Consider the following 22,409-nt stretch of genomic DNA (forward strand, 5'->3'; position numbering starts at 1 on the left):
GGAGAGGAGAGGCAGGATGAAGAGAGGAGAGGCAGGATGAGGAGGAGAGGCAGGATGGAGAGGCAGGATGAGGAGAGAGGAGAGGCAGGATGAGAGGAGAGGCAGGATGGAGAGGCAGGATGAGAAGAGGAGAGGCAGGATGAGGAGAGGAGAGGCAGGATGAGGAGAGGAGAGGCAGGATGAGAAGAAAGGAGACACAGGATGAGGAGAGGCAGGATGAGGAGAAAGGAGAAGAAGGAGAGGAGAGGCAGGATGAGAGGAGAGGCAGGAGGAGAGGCAGGATGAGGAGAGGAGAGGCAGGATGAGAAGAAAGGAGAGGCAGGATGAGAGGAGAGGCAGGAGGAGAGGCAGGATGAGGAGAGGAGAGGCAGGATGAGGAAGAAAGGAGACAGGATGAGGAGAGAGGCAGGATGAGAGAGAGGAGAGGCAGGATGAGAAGAAAGGAGAGGCAGGATGAGAGAAAGGAGAGGCAGGGAGAGGCAGGATGAGGAGAGGAGAGGCAGGATGAGAAGAAAGGAGACACAGGATGAGGAGAGGAGAGGCAGGAGAAAGGAGGAGAAAGGCACAGGATGAGGAGAGGTAGGATGAGAAGAAAGGAGAGGCAGGATGAGGAGAGGAGAGGCAGGATGAGAAGAAAGGAGACACGGGATGAGGAGAGGAGAGGCAGGATGAGGAGAGGAGAGGCAGGATGAGATGAGAGAGGAGAGGCAGGATGAGAAGAAAGGAGAGGCAGGATGAGAGAGGAGACAGGATGAGGAGAGGCGAGGCAGGATGAGAAGAAAGGAGACACAGGATGAGGAGAGGAGAGGCAGGATGAGAGAAAGGAGACAGGATGGAGAGGGACACAGGATGAGGAGAGGAGAGGCAGGATGGGGAGAGGAGACACAGGATGAGGAGAGGAGAGGCAGGATGAGGAGAGGAGAGGCAGGATGAGGAGAGGAGAGGCAGGATGAGGAGAGGAGAGGCAGGAAGAGGAGAGGAGAGGCAGGATGAAGAGAGGAGAGGCAGGATGAGAAGAGGAGAGGCAGGATGAGAAGGAGAGGCAGGATGAGGAGAGGAGAGGAAAAGGATGAGGAGAGGAGATGGCAGAGGAGAGGCAAGATGAGGAGAGGAGAGGCAGGATGAGGAGAGGAGAGGCAGGATGAGGAGAGGAGAGGCAGGATGAGGAGAGGAGAGGCAGGATGAGAAGAAAGGGCAGGATGAGGAGAGGAGAGGCAGGAAGAGGAGAGGCAGGATGAGACGAAAGGAGAGGCAGGATGAGACGAAAGGAGAGGCAGGATGAGAAGAGGAGAGGCAGGATGAGAAGAGGAGAGGCAGGATGAGGAGAAAGGAGAGGCAGGATGAGGAGAGGAGAGGCAGGAGGAGAGGAGAGGCAGGATGAGGAGAGGAGAGGCAAGATGAGGAGAGGAGAGGCAGGATGAGAAGAAAGGAGAGGCAGGATGAGAAGAAAGGAGACACAGGATGAGGAGAGGAGAGGCAGGAGGAGAGGCAGGATGAGGAGAGGAGAGGCAGGATGAGGAGAGGAGAGGCAGGATGAGGAGAGGAGAGGCAGGATGAGGAGAGGAGAGGCAGGAAGAGGAGAGGAGAGGCAGGAAGAGGAGAGGAGAGGCAGGATGAGGAGAGGAGAGGCAGGATGAGGAGAGGAGAGGCAGGATGAGGAGAGGCAGGATGAGGAGAGGCAGGATGAGGAGAGGCAGGATGAGACGAAAGGAGAGGCAGGATGAGAGAAAGGAGAGGCAGGATGAGAAGAGGATGATGAGAGAGGAGAGGCAGGATGAGAAGAGAGGAGAGGAAGGAGAGGAGAGGAGAGGCAGGATGAGGAGAGGAGAGGCAGGATGAGGAGAGGAGAGGCAGAGGGATGATGAGGAGAGGAGAGGCAGGATGAGAGGCAGGAGGAGAGGCAGAGGCAGGAGGAGAGGAGAGGCAGGATGAGGAGAGGAGAGGCAGGATGAGAAGAGGAGAGGAGACAGGATGAGGAGGAGGAGAGGCAGGATGAGGAGAGGAGAGGCAGGATGAGGAGAGGAGAGGCAGGAGAAGAAAGGAGAGGCAGGATGAGAAGAAAGGAGAGGCAGGATGAGAAGAAAGGAGACACGGGATGAGGAGAGGCGAGGCAGGATGAGAAGAAAGGAGACACAGGATGAGGAGAGGAGAGGCAGGATGAGAAGAAAGGAGACACAGGATGAGAAGAAAGGAGACACAGGATGAGGAGAGGAGAGGCAGGATGGGGAGAAAGGAGACACAGGATGAGGAGAGGAGAGGCAGGATGAGGAGAGGAGAGGCAGGATGAGGAGAGGAGAGGCAGGATGAGGAGAGGAGAGGCAGGAAGAGGAGAGGAGAGGCAGGATGAAGAGAGGAGAGGCAGGATGAGAAGAGGAGAGGCAGGATGAGAAGAGGAGAGGCAGGATGAGGAGAGGAGAGGCAGGAAAAGGAGAGGAGAGGCAAGATGAGGAGAGGAGAGGCAGGATGAGGAGAGGAGAGGCAGGATGAGGAGAGGAGAGGCAGGATGAGGAGAGGAGAGGCAGGATGAGGAGAGGAGAGGCAGGATGAGAAGAAAGGAGACACAGGATGAGGAGAGGAGAGGCAGGAAGAGGAGAGGCAGGATGAGACGAAAGGAGAGGCAGGATGAGACGAAAGGAGAGGCAGGATGAGAAGAGGAGAGGCAGGATGAGAAGAGGAGAGGCAGGATGAGGAGAGGAGAGGCAGGAAAAGGAGAGGAGAGGCAAGATGAGGAGAGGAGAGGCAAGATGAGGAGAGGAGAGGCAGGATGAGGAGAGGAGAGGCAGGATGAGGAGAGGAGAGGCAGGATGAGGAGAGGAGAGGCAGGATGAGAAGAAAGGAGACACAGGATGAGGAGAGGAGAGGCAGGAAGAGGAGAGGCAGGATGAAGAGAGAGAGGAGAGGCAGGATGAGGAGAGAGAGGAAAGGCAGGATGAGGAGAGAGAGGAGAGGCAGGATGAGGAGAGAGAGGAGAGGCAGGATGAGGAGAGAGAGGAGAGGAGAGGCAGGATGAGGAGAGGAGAGGCAGGATGGACAGCAGAAGAACAGCACACTCCTGGATGGCCTGACTGCCAACACTAAGGCCACATACTGTACATAACAAGCTTATTGGGATATTTCTACAGAATAGAAGAAAGAGATGGGGCTAGATACTATTTGTGTGATTTCATTTGTATGTCTGCACTGTCTTTATACAGTGCCTTGCGAAAGTATTCGGCCCCCTTGAACTTTGCGACTTTTTGCCACATTTCAGGCTTCAAACATAAAGATATAAAACTGTATTTTTTTTGTGAAGAATCAACAACAAGTGGGACACAATCATGAAGTGGAATTGGATATTTCAAACTTTTTTAACAAATCAAAAACTGAAAAATTGGGCGTGCAAAATTATTCAGCCCCCTTAAGTTAATACTTTGTAGCGCCACCTTTTGCTGCGATTACAGCTGTAAGTCGCTTGGGGTATGTCTCTATCAGTTTTGCACATCGAGAGACTGACATTTTTTCCCATTCCTCCTTGCAAAACAGCTCGAGCTCAGTGAGGTTGGATGGAGAGCATTTGTGAACAGCAGTTTTCAGTTCTTTCCACAGATTCTCGATTGGATTCAGGTCTGGACTTTGACTTGGCCATTCTAACACCTGGATATGTTTATTTTTGAACCATTCCATTGTAGATTTTGCTTTATGTTTTGGATCATTGTCTTGTTGGAAGACAAATCTCCGTCCCAGTCTCAGATCTTTTGCAGACTCCATCAGGTTTTCTTCCAGAATGGTCCTGTATTTGGCTCCATCCATCTTCCCATCAATTTTAACCATCTTCCCTGTCCTTGCTGAAGAAAAGCAGGCCCAAACCATGATGCTGCCACCACCATGTTTGACAGTGGGGATGGTGTGTTCAGGGTGATGAGCTGTGTTGCTTTTACGCCAAACATAACGTTTTGCATTGTTTCCAAAAAGTTCAATTTTGGTTTCATCTGACCAGAGCACCTTCTTCCACATGTTTGGTGTGTCTCCCAGGTGGCTTGTGGCAAACTTTAAACAACACTTTTTATGGATATCTTTAAGAAATGGCTTTCTTGCCACTCTTCCATAAAGGCCAGATTTGTGCAATATACGACTGATTGTTGTCCTATGGACAGAGTCTCCCACCTCAGCTGTAGATCTCTGCAGTTCATCCAGAGTGATCATGGGCCTCTTGGCTGCATCTCTGATCAGTCTTCTCCTTGTATGAGCTGAAAGTTTAGAGGGACGGCCAGGTCTTGGTAGATTTGCAGTGGTCTGATACTCCTTCTATTTCAATATTTTCGCTTGCACAGTGCTCCTTTGGATGTTTAAAGCTTGGGAAATCTTTTTGTATCCAAATCCGGCTTTAAACTTCTTCACAACAGTATCTCGGACCTGCCTGGTGTGTTCCTTGTTCTTCATGATGCTCTCTGCGCTTTTAACGGACCTCTGAGACTATCACATTGCAGGTGCATTTATACGGCGACTTGATTACACACAGGTGGATTGTATTTATCATCATTAGTCATTTAGGTCAACATTGGATCATTCAGAGATCCTCACTGAACTTCTGGAGAGAGTTTGCTGCACTGAAAGTAAAGGGGCTGAATAATTTTGCACGCCCAATTGTTCAGTTTTTGATTTGTTAAAAAAGTTTGAAATATCCAATAAATGTCGTTCCACTTCATGATTGTGTCCCACTTGTTGTTGATTCTTCACAAAAAAATACAGTTTTATATCTTTATGTTTGAAGCCTGAAATGTGGCAAAAGGTCGCAAAGTTCAAGGGGGCCGAATACTTTCGCAAGGCACTGTAATATAGGCAAATCAATGTGTCAAGGATGAGAAGGCAAGGTAGCACAGCAGACTCCCGATCTGACTAGAAACTCCTATTCCAAGGCATATAGTGTGAAAGAGGCTGGGGATTTTCTACAACAAAGACACAGCTATATGTGATTTCTAGGGGGTTCTAGGTTTTTATGGCTATAGGCGACTTGTTTCTATCTGATTAAATCAATATGGGAAGTCAGGGAAGGCAACACAGCAGCGTACTCCTGGGTTGACTGGAAACCCCCTAAACCGACTACCTACAGGCCACACAGATAATAGTGTATCTAAAAAGTTGTGATGGGTTTATTAGGATCCCCATTAGCATGCAGCAGCTACTCTTCCTGGGGTCCACGTACAATACAAATGCATTAAATTCCCCAAATAATAGAAATAAAAACACTCATCCTGCCTCTCCTCATCCTCATCCACAGTATATAGACACCAAGAGACAGCAAAAATGCTATTTACACACTATTCATACGGTATTTACATATTCTTATATACAGTAGTTTAATTAGATCTTTAGAAATAGAAGAGGATACATTGTGCGTTGTTATTTTTTAAGTTAAACTTGTTAACCTTTATTTAACTAGGCATGTCAGTTAAGAACAAATTCTGATTTACAATGACGGCCAAACCTGGACGACGCTGGGAAAATTGTGCGCCGCCCTATGGGACTCCCAATCACGGCCGGATGTGATACAGCCTGGATTCGAACCAGGGACTGTAGTGGCGCCTCTTGCACTGAGATGCAGTGCCTTAGACCGCTGCGCAACACAACTGAGCAACACATTAAATGTGTTTTTGGTTTGGGTACTGTGAAGAAACCCATAGTGGTGTGTCTGGTGGGGTACGTATGCATTTCTGAAAGTCCAGCATTGGAGAGATTTTAGATTTGATACAGAATAGACACGGTTACTATGGTTTTGTACTGTATGCCATTGCTTTCTTTGGGAATCCGTGTGAAAGGCAGGGCAGGCAGCACAGTGTTGGTCTGGAAACCCTAACAAGGATGCCAAGTGGCAACACACATCACATGTCATTTTGGATTTACACAATATATAGTTTTCCATCTGTTTCACGTCCCTGGAATCCCTCAATACTGACAACTTATTAAGACATCCCCAAGTGTAAGGTGTCAAGTACTGTGTTAGTACTGCTAACCTTGGCCATACAGCCTACACACGCCTTCTGTGAAAGATCTCTACAGAGTACAATAAATAGACAATAGCTGAGGTCTGTGTGACTTCTAAGTGTTTTATTAACTTTATTTAACCAGGGGAACCCATTGAGACCAGGGACTCATTTCCAATGATGCCCTGAGAACAACAGTTCAAGCAATGTAAGCAACAAATAATCAAGTTTTTAGAGAGACCTGTAGGTAATTCCAGACCTGAGGGACAAAGTAACTGAAAGCAGTGTTTCCCTAACTCAGAGGAGACCCGCAGAACCTCTAGAACCATCCAGTCTAGAGAGTCTAATAGTTACTAGATTTCCCATTTTAGAAGTGAGGTGAGGTAGTATGGGAGTTTCCGGAGAAGTGCTTTATATACGATAACAGCAAATGTTGGGGCCCTTCTGGTCGTCTGAGACTCCCAGCCAACAGAACTATTTAAGAGACAGTAATGCGTACAGACATTATCACCAGTGATAAAACGCAAGGCTGAGTGCTAGACTGAATCTAGAGGTTTTAACACGGAGGCTGAGTGCTAGACTGAATCTAGAGGTTTTAACACGGAGGCTGAGTGCTAGACTGAATCTAGAGGTTTTAACACAGAGGCTGAGTGCTAGACTGAATCTAGAGGTTTTAACACAGAGGCTGAGTGCTAGACTGAATCTAGAGGTTTTAACACGGAGGCTGAGTGCTAGACTGAATCTAGAGGTTTTAACACAGAGGCTTAGTGCTAGACTGAATCTAGAGGTTTTAACACAGAGGCTGAGTGCTAGACTGAATCTAGAGGTTTTAACACAGAGGCTGAGTGCTAGACTGAATCTAGAGGTTTTAACACAGAGGCTGAGTGCTAGACTGAATCTAGAGGTTTTAACACAGAGGCTGAGTGCTAGACTGAATCTAGAGGTTTTAACACAGAGGCTGCATGTAGATTGAGTCGCCATAGTCAATTACTAGGAGGAGTGTTGCTTCCTCCTATTTTCAAAAGTGAGACAGGACTTATTTCCAGACAAGAAACCAATCTTTACTCACCACTGTGTAGTCAGCTTATCAATGTGTGTTTTAATGGACAGCTTCTCATCATTCCAAATACCTAGATACTTATAATGGGGGACCAGCTCAATTTGGGCTCTACTCAAGGTACAGATAGGCAGGTATTTAGCATAAAAACATATACTATTATATCATAGTATATAAACATAGTATATCAATATTTAGCACTAATTTAAGATCGGTGATCAATTCTTGAATTGATTCAAAGCCAAGCTGAAGGTTGTGAATGACCTTATCTGCAATATACACTGAGTATACTAAACATTAGGAACACCTTCCTTAATATTCAGTTGCAGCCCCCTCCCCCTTTAGCCCTGAGAACAGCCTCAATTCGACTCTACAAGGTGTTGAGAGCGTTCCACAGGGATGCTGGTCCATGTTGACTCCAATGCTTCCCAAAGTTGGCTGGATGTCCTTTGGGTGGTGGGAATTCTTGATACACACTGGAAACTGTTGAGTGTGAAAACCCCAGCACCGTTGCAGTTCTTGACACACTCAAACCGGTGTGCCTGGCACCTACTACCATACCCCGTTCAAACGCACTTAAATCTTTTGTCTTGCCCATTCACCCTCTGAATGGCACACATACACAATCCATGTCTCAATTGTCTCAAGGTTTAAAAATGTGTCTTTAGTCCGTCTCCTCCCCTTCATCTACAATGACTTGAAGTGGATTTAAGAAGTGACATCAACAAGAGATCACAGCTTTCACCTGGACTCATCTGGTCAGTCTGTCATGGAAAGAGCAGGTGTTCTCAATGTTGTGTATACTCAGTGTATGTCTAAACATTCTTCAACTGGTGTCATCTTGTATCTGTTTCCGAGTCAACCTTGTGAGCAGTGGACACAATGGGAATGTAACAGTGCCCTATAGTATCTCACAGGATATTGTGAAGTTGTTTTCAGAATTGAATATTGGCATCAACAGACATGGGGATAGTTGACATATAGGCCTACATGATCTAAAGTAGACAGATACACAATTAGTCTTTGAAAGCCTCAAACGTTTTCTTTTTACAACAAATTGCGCTCAAGCCATACTTTTGTTTGTCGCAATCATATCATCTCCTAATTATTGTATCTAGATTTCCAAAGAGATAAAAACACACAGTAAGTAATCATGGTCTGGTTCCTATCCACCATCCAGCCCTTTTTAAACATGTCTCTCCCTATCATTACAATTGGTTTTGTGTCTGACTGTAGTTACATGAAACAATTTCACTGTTCTGGTTTTATTTCGACAACTAAAACATAATCATTTCAGAGCTGACTACCAGTCATCTCGTTTCCAACAGCCATCATCCACCTTTCTTTCCTTCATCATCCCCCGTTCTTTCCCTCATCATCCCTTCTTTCTTTCCCTCATCATCCCCCATTCTGTCCCTCATCATCCCTTCTTTCTTTCCCTCATCATCCCCCTTTCTTTCCATTATCATCCTCCTTTTTTCCCCCTCATCATCCCCCTTTTTTCCCCTCATCATCCCTTCTTTCCCTCATCATCCTCCCTTTCTTTCCTTCATCATCCTCCCTTTCTTTCCCTCATCATCCCCCTTTCTTTCCCTCATCATCCCTTCTTTCTTTCCCTCATCATCCCCCTTTCTTTCCATTATCATCCTCCTTTTTTCCCCTCATCATCCCTTCTTTCCCTCATCATCCTCCCTTTCTTTCCCTCATCATCCTCCCTTTCTTTCCCTCATCATCCCCCTTTCTTTCCATTATCATCCTCCTTTTTTCCCCTCATCATCCCACTTTTTTCCCCTCATCATTCATTCTTTCCCTCATCATCCTCCCTTCCCTCTTCATCCTCCCTTCCCTCATCATCCCCCTTTCTTTTCCTCGTCATCCCTTCTTTCTTTTCCTCATCATCCCTTCTTTCTTTCCCTCATCATCCCTTCTTTCTGCTTTTATATCTCCATCATAAGGATTATCTGAGTGCAGCTGCCTAATTATATGAAACAAAAGCTATTTCATGTTCTGGATTTGTTTCAACAATAAAAAAAGAATCATACTTTCAAAGCTCACTTCCATCCACCCCCTCCCAGTCTTCTGCCTATCATTATGACTACCTCGGTGTGTGACTGCCTAAAACACAGACACACACTCACACATACAATGCACACACACACACACATACCCCCCCATACACACCTGCCGACCCCCCCCCACACACACCATTCTAAATATGTATCAATGTGATTGCTTCTCTCTGAGTGACTGATTCACATCAGTGATTCACAGAGCTGATAACCCAGCCCAGGGTAATGAAATACTCACCGGCTGACAAATGACATTTTTCACACAGCAGCCCTTATTCGATTTGGCCCCCTATTAAATGTCTTCCACTCTCTGTGGCTTGTGTTGGTTTGGTTCACTCCTGCTGTTGTTGTGTGTCTCATATGCCTCAACTATATAATAAGGTTTCAGAGATGATTAACTGGTCTTGATTGACATTTTGCTTGGTCCTGCATGCTCATCACACATAAGATTTGGCTCACTCTTAAATGTCTCCCTCCTCTCTGAGGATTGGCTTTAGCCTGGTTAAACCAACGTGAATGGTGTTCTCATAATGGTGAACACAGCATTCCGTTTGGTTTAGGCTAGCTTGGCTCAGCCTTACGTTTTCCACTGCTGTTCAGACAGATTTGGTCTCCCTGTTTAAATGGCTTCTTCTGTGTTTTTGTTTGGCTAAGACTAAGAAGTTTGGTTTAAGACCCATATACACCCACAGGCCACTCCGTCTTTTTATTAAGGTTTAAAGGGAGAAGGAATTAAATCAACAATCTGGAGTTGAATTGCAGGGGTATCTTACTGTATTTTCACCAGCAGGAAACATCCCTGTTACTTTAATGGGAGTAAAAAGGTTAATGATACCAATCTACACATGTCGTTCCAAATTTCACTCATTTATGGATAAAGACTTTAATCCAGTTAAACTTTGTGAAATCTGTTCTGTTCCGCAGTGTGGTGCATGGTGGGTAATTTTTCTCTGATAATTCCAGGAAAAGAGCACAGTGTTTCCACCCAGGAATTGCTTTCTCTCACCTTTTGTACCCACTAGCCAGCAGCACTGACACGTGAGCACTGATTTTGCAGATGGTAGCTATCTTGCAGAAAGTTTTACTTGCAATGATTGTGGTTATACTACCTATAGTCGAATGCACTGATTGTCAGTAGTTCTGGATAAGAGCATCTGCTAAAGGACTAACATATAAATGTAATGACTTGCCTAAGGATTGCCTCTGTAAGAGCTAAATGACAATCAAGGGAAAAGTGTGTTTTTTGTATTCTGTCCATGTGCTACTTGGTTCTACTTAATAATCGCCTGACACAATAGCAGCAGTACAACTTAATGCACTACACACAGACACACACACCAGTGTAGGCTGCTGAGGGGAGGACAGCTCATAATAATGGTTGGAATGGAGCAAATGGAATGGCATCAAGCCATATGTGTTTGATGTATTTGAAACCATTCCACTCTATTACGCTCCAGCCATTACCACGAGCCCGTCCTCCCCAATTAAGGAGCCACCAATCTTCTGTGACACACAAACACACACACTAATGTACAGCATGTACCGTAGGCACTCCCTCACGTAAGGTGGAAGAGAGGAGAAAGAGATGTCTGCCCTTGGTAAGGTGGAAGAGAGGAGAAAGAGATGTCTGCCCTTGGTAAGGTGGAAGAGAGGAGAAAGAGATGTCTGCCCTTGGTAAGGTGGAAGAGAGGAGAAAGAGATGTCTGAACTTGGTAAGGTGGAAGAGAGAAGAAAGAGATGTCTGAACTTGGTAAGGTGGAAGAGAGAAGAAAGAGATGTCTGAACTTGGTAAGGTGGAAGAGAGAAGAAAGAGATGTCTGAACTTGGTAAGATGGAAGAGAGGTGAAAGAGATGTCCTTGGTATGTAAATAAAATGATGACCGTGCACTATTTACACACTGACGAAGATGTAGTGTGTGTGTATGTGAGCATGAGGGTATACGTTTGAGCGTGTGTCTCCGCGTGCGTACGTCTGTGCCACATAGACTGAGACACTCAGCGACCTGATGAGGTGTGCTACTGCCCATTAGCTTGTTGTTTTACCTCCCTTGCTGAGTAGCGAAGTCATTTCCCCCCGCACGTCGCCTGGGATTACGACATCACCTCAGCAGGTGCTCGTCTACATTACAGGAACCCGACAGCGAGGCCATCAAAAAGAGCAGCATCGCATTAGTGGAAACCAAGACTGTTCTCAGGGCAGGCCTGGTTGTATGTTCAATTGTAGCATTTAAGCTAACCCTTTCCCTAACCTTAACCTAATTATCTTAACCGTCCACGTTAATTGTCGTAACCTGCCACGTTAATTATCCTAACCTGCTATAAAAAGTCACTTCTGCTAATCAAAACCGGCAGACCTGCCCTGAGAACAGTCTTGATTTTCACTACAGCTCAAAAACGGAGGGGGGAGAGGGTCCACTAGAGAGTGAGTGCACCTGACCCTCGAGAGGGGGAGAGGAGGTTGGGGGGAGGGAAGACAGTCCACTTAGTAGCGGTGTCATCCCCTCCAGCCCTCCTTCTTAGTTCCATACACACAGTGGTCAATTACAAAGGGATGGAGTGGGGGGAACTAGAGAGATAACAGGGGGAAGAGAAGAGTGGGGAGCGAGGTAGAGGTAGAGGCAGAGAGAGAGAGAGGCAGAGAGAGAGAGGGAGGTGAATGAGACAGAGACAGCACAAAAAAAAGAGAGACACACAGAAGGAAAACAACCCCTCTGGTTTGTCTAAGAGGGTGATTGGTCTACAAACCATTATCAGAGAGGACCATAAAGACCACACACACACACACAATCTAGGAGGATCAGAGGTCAACATGACTAACGACGCTAATGCTCCATGAGTATATCCTCATGGTTACCACCGCTCTCACACACACACACACACACACACACACACACACACACAACTAGGCTGCTAGCCGTGTGCTAACCACTGCTAACTAATTAGCACCCATTGAGGGGGACTTGTCGTTCCGTTGGATGAAATTGGAACGTTCAAGTGGGAACAACAAATTAATGTAGGTTAATAAATGATATCACTCATCATGGTGGTTGGTGTAATTAGGAAAGGGTTAATAGTTTGACATGTTGCACTATCAGAGTGAGAAGAGAGAAAACATGAAAAGAGACTTGAGGAGAAGTGTGTTCTTTCAGAGATGACATCCTGTGACATGGTTATAACCACTAACATATCTGGACTGCAGGTAAATTAGGCTACATTAAATCTAGATGCCACCGCGTAATCCCAACAGCGAGGCCATCAAGAGGGAGGGGGAGGCGGGGGAGGAGGAAGGAAAGGGACCACTTAGGAAAGGCTGTGTTTTTTGTTGTTGTACCATGTTAACATTCGCTTGAATACCGACCTAAGTGATTCGGTCATGTGTACGTACCTACAATGGGATTTTTTTTGTGTGTGCGAACACACACTAAGCATCTCCTTCAACAGAGTGACATTGTTGTTGTCACTCATGTTCAAGTTTCAGGTTTTATTTGTCACATGCACAAATAGGAAAATGCTTAATTAACATGCAAGCCCTTGAGTTAGACCAGTAAAATGGAAGACTGTTGCTGCCATCCTCCGAGTGTAGGGGTACTGCACTAAAAGAATAGGCATACAACCCAGGGATACAGTGGATGGGACTACAAATCCCACGAAGCCCCGCATGAGGCTCACGTCAGCGATTCCGCGCCAAAATTGACTGACCACCAGACAAGAACATCAACAACACACGGGGTGAGTGGGGATTGTATGGGCTTATCTTTCCTTTTCACTTGCTAAACGGCGCACATTATTCAACTAAACGCAAGTAAGAAACTAAAATGTTTCTAATATGCATTAAACAAACTGCTTAGCTAGACAGTTAGCCCTAGATCACGACTCTCAGTTCCATTACTAGTACACAAGTCATTTGACGAAGGCGTCTTCTGTATGGGGTGAAGTATATATTCAATAAACAAAAATATAGTTTTTTCCAGGTGTTTGACGCTGGTGCACAAAACCGAAAGTAAAAAAACGAAACTCAAAGCACGGGAAGCATAGACATCGAGCACATAACGCAGGTCTACGGCTAATTTGACTTGCTTTAATGAAAGTGACAGATCTATAACTTATATTTCTATGTGAATCTGGGTCACCCAAAAAGTTAAATAATGATGCTTTAAAAGGTGCACTATCGCTCTGCCATTTCATCGTTGCTAAAATGAATGGTTTGCATTGCTTGTGTGTGACAACACAAGCAAGTATAGTGTAGAGGATCAATGTACCTTCTAAACTGCTGTAAAATATATTTTCCATAACCAAAAATAATGTATTTTCAACTGTTTTGAAGCAGGTGTACAAAACCAAAAGTACGATGCATAAACGAAACTTAAGAACGGGAAGCATAGAAATAGCGCACATAGTCTAGTAAGCGACAGATCTGTTCTAACTTTCAATGAGGGACATCTCTAACTCACATTTCTGTGAATTTGGTCTGGTCGCCTAAAAAGTTACATATTGTAGTTTTAAGAGCCACGATGCTTGGTCTGAACATTAACATGCATCGCTTGAGGTACGGTTTTGGAATCACAAGGACTTTATCTTTCTTACCAGCGATAAATAATTTTCAAAAAACGAAAGGTTGAATTGATACTACTTTTTTATAGGGTTAATGTTCCCACAATGCCACATCTCCATGTTACAGCGCTTGTTTATGGGACATTTATGGAAGACAGAGGCGACCACCTGTACTAATTCGCTATCTAGCATGCTCGGAACCCCTATGTGTAACCGTAACTCGGGGAGTGTAGTTTCTTTGGATGGAGGCACCCATAGTTGTATAGATCTGTGCAAAACTGCTACAGTAAGTGTATATTTTTTTATTTGAAAGATTCTTTATTGCTGATGAAAAATACGGGTAGGATGTCTGTCCACCCACGAGGTTTGGTGATGAAATGTCACTTATTTATGGTATAAAATACCTTTTACCAAGACACATGATTATTCGTGTTCTGAATCGTCCAGTGGAGTCTTTCTTTACCATACCATTAATATTATATCCAAAAAGTCCGATTTCGTAACCTAATAGATCCGGTAATAAGCACCGAGCTCTGTTAGAGCGTGCAGCTTTCTCGCAGCGGTTTTAGAGGATTTACATGTTGTTGTGGAATTCTGCAAAGTTGTTTCCACTGGTCACAAAAAGCTAAATTAACATGACACGAGCGGAATTAAATGTCAAAGGCTTTAAAAATAGAAAGCTTGCGGGTGTTCCGTTGACATTTCAGAGATACGCTTGTTTTTGTGAAAAATCTTAGAAACATTGAATTTCGCATTAATATGAAAAGCGTTTACTAAAATATAAAAAATAATGCGTGTTGTCTTAAAAACGATATCTATCTTACCTCTGTATTGTTTTATGCCCCCGGATGTGAGAAGAAGGATGACTAGTTCAACGGCGAGCCTGTTAGTTAGCCTTAATTCTCGCACAGCATCCAGCCTAGCGATTTCCAGATTCTTTGCCACTTTTTATCTCATGCCTCCATTGAATTATTCACCCTAATTTTGTCCCTCCTAAAGGGTAAAAACTCCAATAACTTTTGAATGAATTATGATAGAGACATGATGTTTGGACCATTGGTTTTCTTAGAGGTGAAATGATGCGTTTTTGATTGGACACCCTAATAAGGGCCATATATTTCGAAAGCTGTATCAGCACGCGCTGATTGACGTTTCTAAACGTTAAAACACAGCGTGGGGGTTGTATACTGAACAAAAAATATAAACGCAACATGCAAGAATTTCTAAGATTTTACTTAAGTACAGTTCATAAAAGGAAATCAGTCAATTGAAATAAATGTATTAGGCTCTAATCTATGGATTTCACATGACTGGGAATACAGATATACATCTGTACAGATACCTTAACAAAAGAGGTAGGGGCGTGGACCAGAAAACCAGTCAGTATCTGGTGTGACCATTTGCCTCATGCGTGACACATCTCCTTTGCATAGAGTTGAACCAGCTGTTGATTGTGGCCTGTGGAATGTTGTGCCAGGAAGTTGCTGGATTTTGGCGGGAACTGGAACACACTGTCATACATCATCCAGGTCATCCCAAACGGGCTCAATGGGTGACATGTCTGGTGACTATACAGACCATGGAAGAACTGGTACAATTTCAGCTTCCAGTAATTGTGTACAGGTCCTTGTGACATGGGGCCGTGCATTATCATGCTGAAACATGAGGTGATGGTGGCTGATGAATGACACGACAATGGGCCTCAGGACCTCGTCACGGTATCTGTGTGCATTCAAATTGCCATCAATAAAATGCAATTGTGTTTGTTGTCCACATCTTATGTCTGTCTGTACCATAACCCCACCATGGGGAACTCTTTTTCACAACGTTGACGTCAGAAAATCCCTCGCCCACACAACGCCATACACGTGGTCTGCGGTAGTGAGGCCGGTTGGATGTACTGCCAAATTCTCTGAAATGAGGATGGTAGAGAAATTAACATTAAAGTGTCTGGAAACAGCTCTGGTGGACATTCCTGCAGTCAGCATGCCAGCTGCACACTCCCTCAAAACTTGAGACATCTATGGCATTGTGTTGTGTGACAAAACTGCACATTTTAGAGTGGTCTTTTATTGTCCCCAGGACAAGGCGCACCTGTGCAATGATCATGCTGTTTAATCAGATTCTTGATATTGCACACCTGTCAGCTGGATGGATTATCTTGGCAGAGGAGAAATGCTCACGAACAGGGATGTAAACAGAGAAATAAGCTTTTTGTGCGTATGGAACATTACTGGGATCTTTCATTTCAGCTCATGAAACATGGGACCAACACTTGAAATGTTGCGTTTATGTTTTTGTTGAGTATAGTTGACATGGGCCAGTCGTGGGCGAAGCTAACCTCTGAGTTTGAGAGCTAGCTCTGGCCCAGGCCGTCGTTCTGCTGCACTCTCACTATCAGCCTGACTTATTTTAGTGACTAGCTTAAATATACTTCCGTAACTCACCAAAGTAAAGATGTTAGAGTGCTGGGTCACGGTTGTCATTCCTCCAAAATGCTTTGCGTACTGCCACAGACTAGCTTAAGTCCACGTACATGCATGGGATTTGCACTACTACCGATACATGCACGTGTTAGTTCTACTGTGAATGGTTCACGGGTCAGCTGTTTGTTCACCCACACCCGCCCGGAATGACCAATAAGCCATCCACAACTGCTTGACTATATGTGATAAAGTGGAAATCTGAGGCCCGCATCCGACCCTAACCCGCTAATATAGAAAATGCGGTCTAGGCTACAGTCAGAGACAGCAGAATTCTTATTTTTTGTCAGGGGGTGCAAGATATTTTTTGAAGCCTGTTTGTGCTTATAATTTCTGGCATTTTGGTGGGCTATTTGTTAGTCAGCTTGTCTATAAATAGACACATGCAGCTTCTCTTCTGTCATTATATGTTTCCCTAGAAGTAAACCTTTGCTCACCAGTGTCACCAGAATCATATAGATAGGATGAATGCTTCAATCCAGTTGACATCAGTAAAGTTTTCTTTGTTATTTTTGCTTCTTTCACAGAGGAAATACGTTTAGGGACCAGTGAGAGAATTTTATAACGAACAAAAAACTATTTTCTATGCAACATTTCCAAATGATACCAGTTTTACCAGTTGTAAGGAAATAGAAAGCTGTGTCCACCCATGCTCCCTTTATCCACACCATATTTAATGACCCTAAACCTGCCCCTCCCTGCGGATGTAACCGTGGGGACGGCGCATTATGAGTCAACCCCACCCATCACTATTCTACTGTTATTTCTAGCTGGCTATATCTTGTAATTGCTTGCTTACAATTTGATTGCTATTTCACGTTTCAAAATGTCAACATGGCTACTCACCAAGACCCTTGAAATGTTAGTTACAGTTGTTTAAGCTACTTATCCTTTACAGTTGTTTACAGATCACTTGTTGTTTACAGTGTACTTTCTCTGTACAGTTGTTTACAGCTCTGGTTGTTTACAGTTGATTACAGACTTACAGAAACAGACAGTGGAAGGTCACCATGGATCTCGGTGAGTTTGAAGCAGACAACTCGGTGAGCTGTCGCCTGGCTTCAGCAATACCCGACGTCTGCAAGACAGAAGACTGCTGTTTGGGTATCGATGAAGCCGGCAGGGGGCCTGTACTGGGTGAGTGGGCCTCCTTTTCAAACGTCATGGATCACTTAGTAAGTCACGGAATGTCTGTTATCTAGTTGCTTGGTCATCATTCGATGCTGCTTAATATCGTGCATTCGCTCTACCAGGACCCATGGTCTACGGAATATGTTTCTGTCCCGTCGCCAAAAAGGAAGCTCTGAAGGACTTAAAAGTGGCAGGTAAGTTCATGATATGCAATAACCTTCAAGAGGAATCTGTTAAATAATTAATTCATATATGTGTCGTGAAGGATGCCTGTGTGACTGTATTGTACATGTCTGTGTCTCTAGTGACAAACCTTTTGAGGATCAACAAAGTTGATTCATGCATCTGTTTGTTGTGTAGTGATGAGTTACTGTGTCTCCTTTTCTAGACTCGAAGACATTGACAGAGGCCCAGAGAGAGGATCTATTCCGCAAGCTGGACGAGGCCAAGAGCTTTGTAGGCTGGGCTCTTCAGATTCTCTCACCCAACACTATCTCTACCAGCATGCTGCAGAGGTATTTAAACACATACTGTACTAGACACACACACACACACACACACACACACACACACAGAAAGAGACACAGAGAGCGAACAACCGAACACACACACAGATGATTCTAACCGTTCTGCTCTTCCACAGGTCAAAATACAACCTGAATGCTCTCTCTCATGACGCAGCCATTGGCCTGGTACAGTTCGCCCTGGACAGTGGAGTACAGCTCAAAGAGGTACGGTACAAAGCATCTTGGTTATTTTAAACGATACATACAAACACAATATCCTTCATACAACATAACAAACCCTCTAGATGTTCTTTCTGCCCTCCTCTTTTCTCTTGCTTTGTCTCTCTATATTCCTTTTTATGCCTCCCTCCCTCACGTTCTCCCTTTCTCTCTACCGTAGTCACTACCCTTCCAGCTATATAGACATGTTCTTTTTACTCGTTATTTACTGTGTATTTATTCCTTCCTTCTGTCACTTTCTGTTTTTGTTATTTTATTTTGTATCTTTAACTGCATGGTTGGAAAAGGACCCGTAACTAAGCGTTTCACTGTTGTTTACGAAGCACGTGACAAATGAAATGCCATTTGATTCATTTGACCAACCTATTATTACTAGCCTGTCCCTTGTCCTCCCTCCCTGTCCCTTGTCCTCCCTCCCTGTCCCTTGTCCTCCCTCCCTTGTCCTCCCTCCCTGTGTGTGACAGGTGTTTGTGGACACGGTGGGTCCTGCAGAGAAGTACCAGGAGAAGCTGTCCCAGCGGTTCCCCGGGGTGGAAGTGACCGTACGACCCAAAGCTGACTCCCTCTTCCCCATAGTCAGTGCTGCCAGTATCTGTGCCAAGGTTAGATGTCACACTAATGCCAAACTCTTCCTTTGTTTTTAATAGTTTCCTCTCTTTGTCTCCTGTACCTCGAGACCAGGGATCTGAAAGTTACTGGAGTGAAGGGTTTTGTCCCAGATTAGCAGTCCTCTTCAGGAGCAGGCTTGAGGTAGCCTGAGTGCCAGTTTGTTTGTGCTATCATGCCAACTTCTTGTCAAACCTTGACAGCGATTAAGTTCACAGGCGCACAAACAGACCTGGGACCAAGAAGGAGGATCACTGCCCTAAATGATCTCTGCTGCTCCCTCAGGTGGCCAGGGACCATTCAGTAAAAGACTGGAACTTTCCAGAAGACCTAGGAGAGGTGGATGCAGACTATGGCTCTGGCTATCCCAGCGGTCAGTAGGGAAACGCTTTAGGGAAAATCTTCACCCATCACACACACTTTTTAATGGCTTGGCAACACTGGAACGATGTATGAAGTTCAGCATCTTGTATTGAATCCCAGTTTAGTCAAATTTGATGCATTTTTTTGTCCTTTAATGGTAGAATGTGTTTTAACACTAGAAGTGCAGAGACCATCGTTTAAATGTTGTATTATTCTGCAGTTTTAAAAGTCATGGCTGGTAAAGGATGGAGACCCATCTTTTGTGTTAAATAGAAGTTTGTAGAAATACAGTAGTGTTTTAGTGCTGTAATGGTATAATTTGTTTAAAATAAAGTAGAATGGACCTTTTTCTTGTTGTTGTGTGTCCTCCAGACCCGAAGACGAAGGCGTGGCTGTTGAAGGAGCTTGACCCGGTGTTTGGCTACCCTCAGTTTGTCAGGTTCAGCTGGAGCACCACACAGACCCTGCTGGACAGCAGGGCTGTCACCGTACACTGGTGAGGAGAGATGGGCTAGGGGGACTGGGGTGAGGGTCTGCGTTGAGAGAGGGGGTACAGGTGAAGAAGGGCTTGGAGAGGGGCCAGAGAAGGGAGTGGTAGATGGTGAAAAGTGCTCAGTGTTTACCCTATATTCTACTAATGTATTTTAGTACTATACAAGTGTTTCAGCTTTGTGAAAAGGGAAGAGGCGTAATGTGAAAGCTGTGTTTGTCTACATTCAGTAGAACAAGTTCACATAAGTATTTGTGTGTAATCAGGGATGATGATGAGGAGGATGGTGAGAAGGCCGCAGCCCGTCAGAACAACACCTCCATGCTCTCCTACTTCAAGACCTCCGCCCAGCAGGGCAACACACACCAGACACACCGCTTCTTCACAGAGAGGAGACTGCAGAGCCTGGCCACACTCTGAGACAAGGAGAGGAATACACACACCCACTGAGACAGGGAGAGGAATACACACACCCACTGAGACAAGGAGAGGAATACACACACACACTGAGACAAGGAGAGGAATACACACACCCACTGAGACAAGGAGAGGAATACACACACCCACTGAGACAAGGAGAGGAATACACACACCCACTGAGACAAGGAGAGGAATACACACACCCACTGAGACAAGGAGAGGAATATACACACCCACCGAGACAAGGAGAGGAATACACACACCCACCGAGACAAGGAGAGGAATACACACACCCACCGAGACAAGGAGAGGAATACACACACCCACCGAGACAGGGAGAGGAATACACACACCCACCGAGACAAGGAGAGGAATACACACACCCACCGAGACAGGGAGAGGAATACACACACCCACCGAGACAAGGAGAGGAATAAACACACCCACCGAGACAAGGAGAGGAATACACACACCCACCGAGACAAGGAGAGGAATACACACACCCACTGAGACAAGGAGAGGAACACACACACCCACTGAGACAAGGAGAGGAATACACACACCCACCGAGACAAGGAGAGGAATACACACACCCACCGAGACAGGGAGAGGAATACACACACCCACCGAGACAAGGAGAGGAATACACACACCCACCGAGACAAGGAGAGGAATACACACACCCACCGAGACAAGGAGAGGAATACACACACCCACCGAGACAAGGAGAGGAATACACACACCCACTGAGACAAGGAGAGGAATACACACACCCACTGAGACAAGGAGAGGAATACACACACCCGCCGAGACAAGGAGAGGAATACACACACCCACTGAGACAAGGAGAGGAATACACACACCCACTGAGACAAGGAGAGGAATACACACACCCACTGAGACAGGGAGAGGAATACACACACCCACTGAGACAAGGAAAGGAATACACACACCCACCGAGACAGGGAGAGGAATACACACACCCACTGAGACAAGGAGAGGAATACACACACCCACCGAGACAAGGAGAGGAATACACACACCCACTTAGACATGGTGCACAACACACACACATTCTGTTTAAAGTCTCTGTCCACTGTTTCCAGATGTATATGAAATGTGACCTATACTTAATTACAATATTACTGAAATAGTGTTCCTTCCAAAAATGGGTATCAAGTGTGTTAAAAAGCAGCTTTTCTGTGTTGGAATGGTGTGGTTGTACCCCAACAGCAGAATGGTGTGGTTGTACCCCAACAGCAGAATGGTGTGGTTGTACCCCAACAGCAGAACGGTGTGGTTGTACCCCAACAGCAGAACGGTGTGGTTGTACCCCAACAGCAGAACGGTGTGGTTGTACCCCAACAGCAGAATGGTGTGGTTGTATATGTGTCATTAAAAATATTAATGCGAGTAGAAAGCCTACTTGCCAGCTCCTCAGGAGGTGGGCTTTTCTGTGTTGGAAAGGTGTGGTTGTATACGGGTCATTAAAATATTAATGTAAGTAGACAGCCTACTTGCCAGCTCCTCAGGAGGTGGGCTTTTCTGTGTTGGAATGGTGTGGTTGTATACGGGTCATTAAAATATTAATGTAAGTAGACAGCCTACTTGCCAGCTCCTCAGGAGGTGGGCTTTTCTGTGTTGGAATGGTGTGGTTGTACCCCAACAGCAGAACGGTGTGGTTGTAGACAGCCTACTTGCCAGCTCCTCGGGAGGTGGGCTTTTCTGTGTTTTTTTTCTCCAATGTATTATTTGGCCACAAATACGAGTATAGGACGAGTCAACAACATTATTTGTGTACGAGTTAACATATTAACATTCTATCGACTGTGATTGAATGATCAATTGAAAAGGACTTGGAGCACAACTTCATGAGCTATGTTGTCATTTGAATAATACTTTAATGTGAAATGAGCAACAAATATATATTGTTTCTAAATAATTGTCTATTTCTTTCATAGTGTTTAGGAAAGGAAATAGTGTTTACTTCAGGTATGTTTTTATTATTGCGTTAGTGAATACTGCGGTTGGTAGGTAATGCTCAACTTTCATATTCCCATACTGCCCTCATGTGGTGAAAAACATACACTTCAAGATATCTTTCAAGTAAATCCTTTCCCGAATAATCTTGCTGTTGCCTTTATACGAGTCACACACCACAACGTTCCATAGGCACAGGAAATCACCTTTTACTTGAATAATTAGGAAGTGTCCAGGAAGTCATGAAGGTAATACATTGTTTAAGCATAAATACAGCTCATATTGACTGCCTACTATTATTCTAATGCTTCATACTCCGTGACAGACTTAAGACAAGTAATACCTAGGCCTACAGTTATCATGAAAAATGCATATTAATACAATATATACTATACTGAGTTTCCCTGAGAAAATACCAGTGATATTTGCATAGAGTAAATAAAGTGACCGTTGTGTAAATTACTTTTATACGCAATAGATTAGGTACACAAGTCTGACTATTGTCTTGTTAACTAAAAAGATAGCGAGTTTGGCATTGCATCAAGTGTCCGCT

General features: G+C 44.9%; 1 protein-coding gene across 4 annotated transcripts; it reads left to right on the top strand.

Moving 5' to 3' along the window:
- Positions 1-12,691: 12,691 nt before the first annotated feature.
- Positions 12,692-21,815, top strand: LOC139398525 (ribonuclease H2 subunit A-like). 4 transcript variants are annotated; one of them, XR_011631471.1, is made up of 10 exons: positions 12,692-12,815; positions 17,091-17,257; positions 17,374-17,445; positions 17,640-17,766; positions 17,895-17,982; positions 18,462-18,599; positions 18,889-18,976; positions 19,339-19,462; positions 19,723-21,089; positions 21,248-21,815. XR_011631471.1 is itself a non-coding variant. In XM_071144473.1 (9 exons), the coding sequence occupies exons 2-9, from the start codon at positions 17,131-17,133 to the stop codon at positions 19,874-19,876; spliced, it is 918 nt and encodes a 305-aa protein (XP_071000574.1). In that variant the 5' UTR covers positions 12,763-12,815; positions 17,065-17,130; the 3' UTR covers positions 19,877-21,815. The 4 variants fall into 4 exon arrangements, 2 of the variants coding, with proteins under 2 accessions (XP_071000574.1, XP_071000573.1); XR_011631472.1 differs by having other exon boundaries at positions 12,763-12,815; positions 17,065-17,257; XM_071144473.1 differs by having other exon boundaries at positions 12,763-12,815; positions 17,065-17,257; positions 19,723-21,815.
- The last annotated feature ends 594 nt before the right edge of the window (positions 21,816-22,409 follow it).

The sequence above is a fragment of the Oncorhynchus clarkii genome, unplaced genomic scaffold, assembly GCF_045791955.1.
Source record: "Oncorhynchus clarkii lewisi isolate Uvic-CL-2024 unplaced genomic scaffold, UVic_Ocla_1.0 unplaced_contig_5714_pilon_pilon, whole genome shotgun sequence".
Classification (NCBI taxonomy): Eukaryota; Metazoa; Chordata; class Actinopteri; order Salmoniformes; family Salmonidae; genus Oncorhynchus; species Oncorhynchus clarkii.

Coding starts and splice junctions, on each gene's coding strand:
- LOC139398525 (XM_071144473.1), top strand. CDS start 17,131: ATGGATCTCGGTGAGTTTGAAGCAGACAACTCGGTGAGCTGTCGCCTG. Junction 17,983..18,461: donor GTGGAGTACAGCTCAAAGAG/GTACGGTACAAA, acceptor TGTGTGTGACAG/GTGTTTGTGGACACGGTGGG. Junction 18,600..18,888: donor CTGCCAGTATCTGTGCCAAG/GTTAGATGTCAC, acceptor CTGCTCCCTCAG/GTGGCCAGGGACCATTCAGT.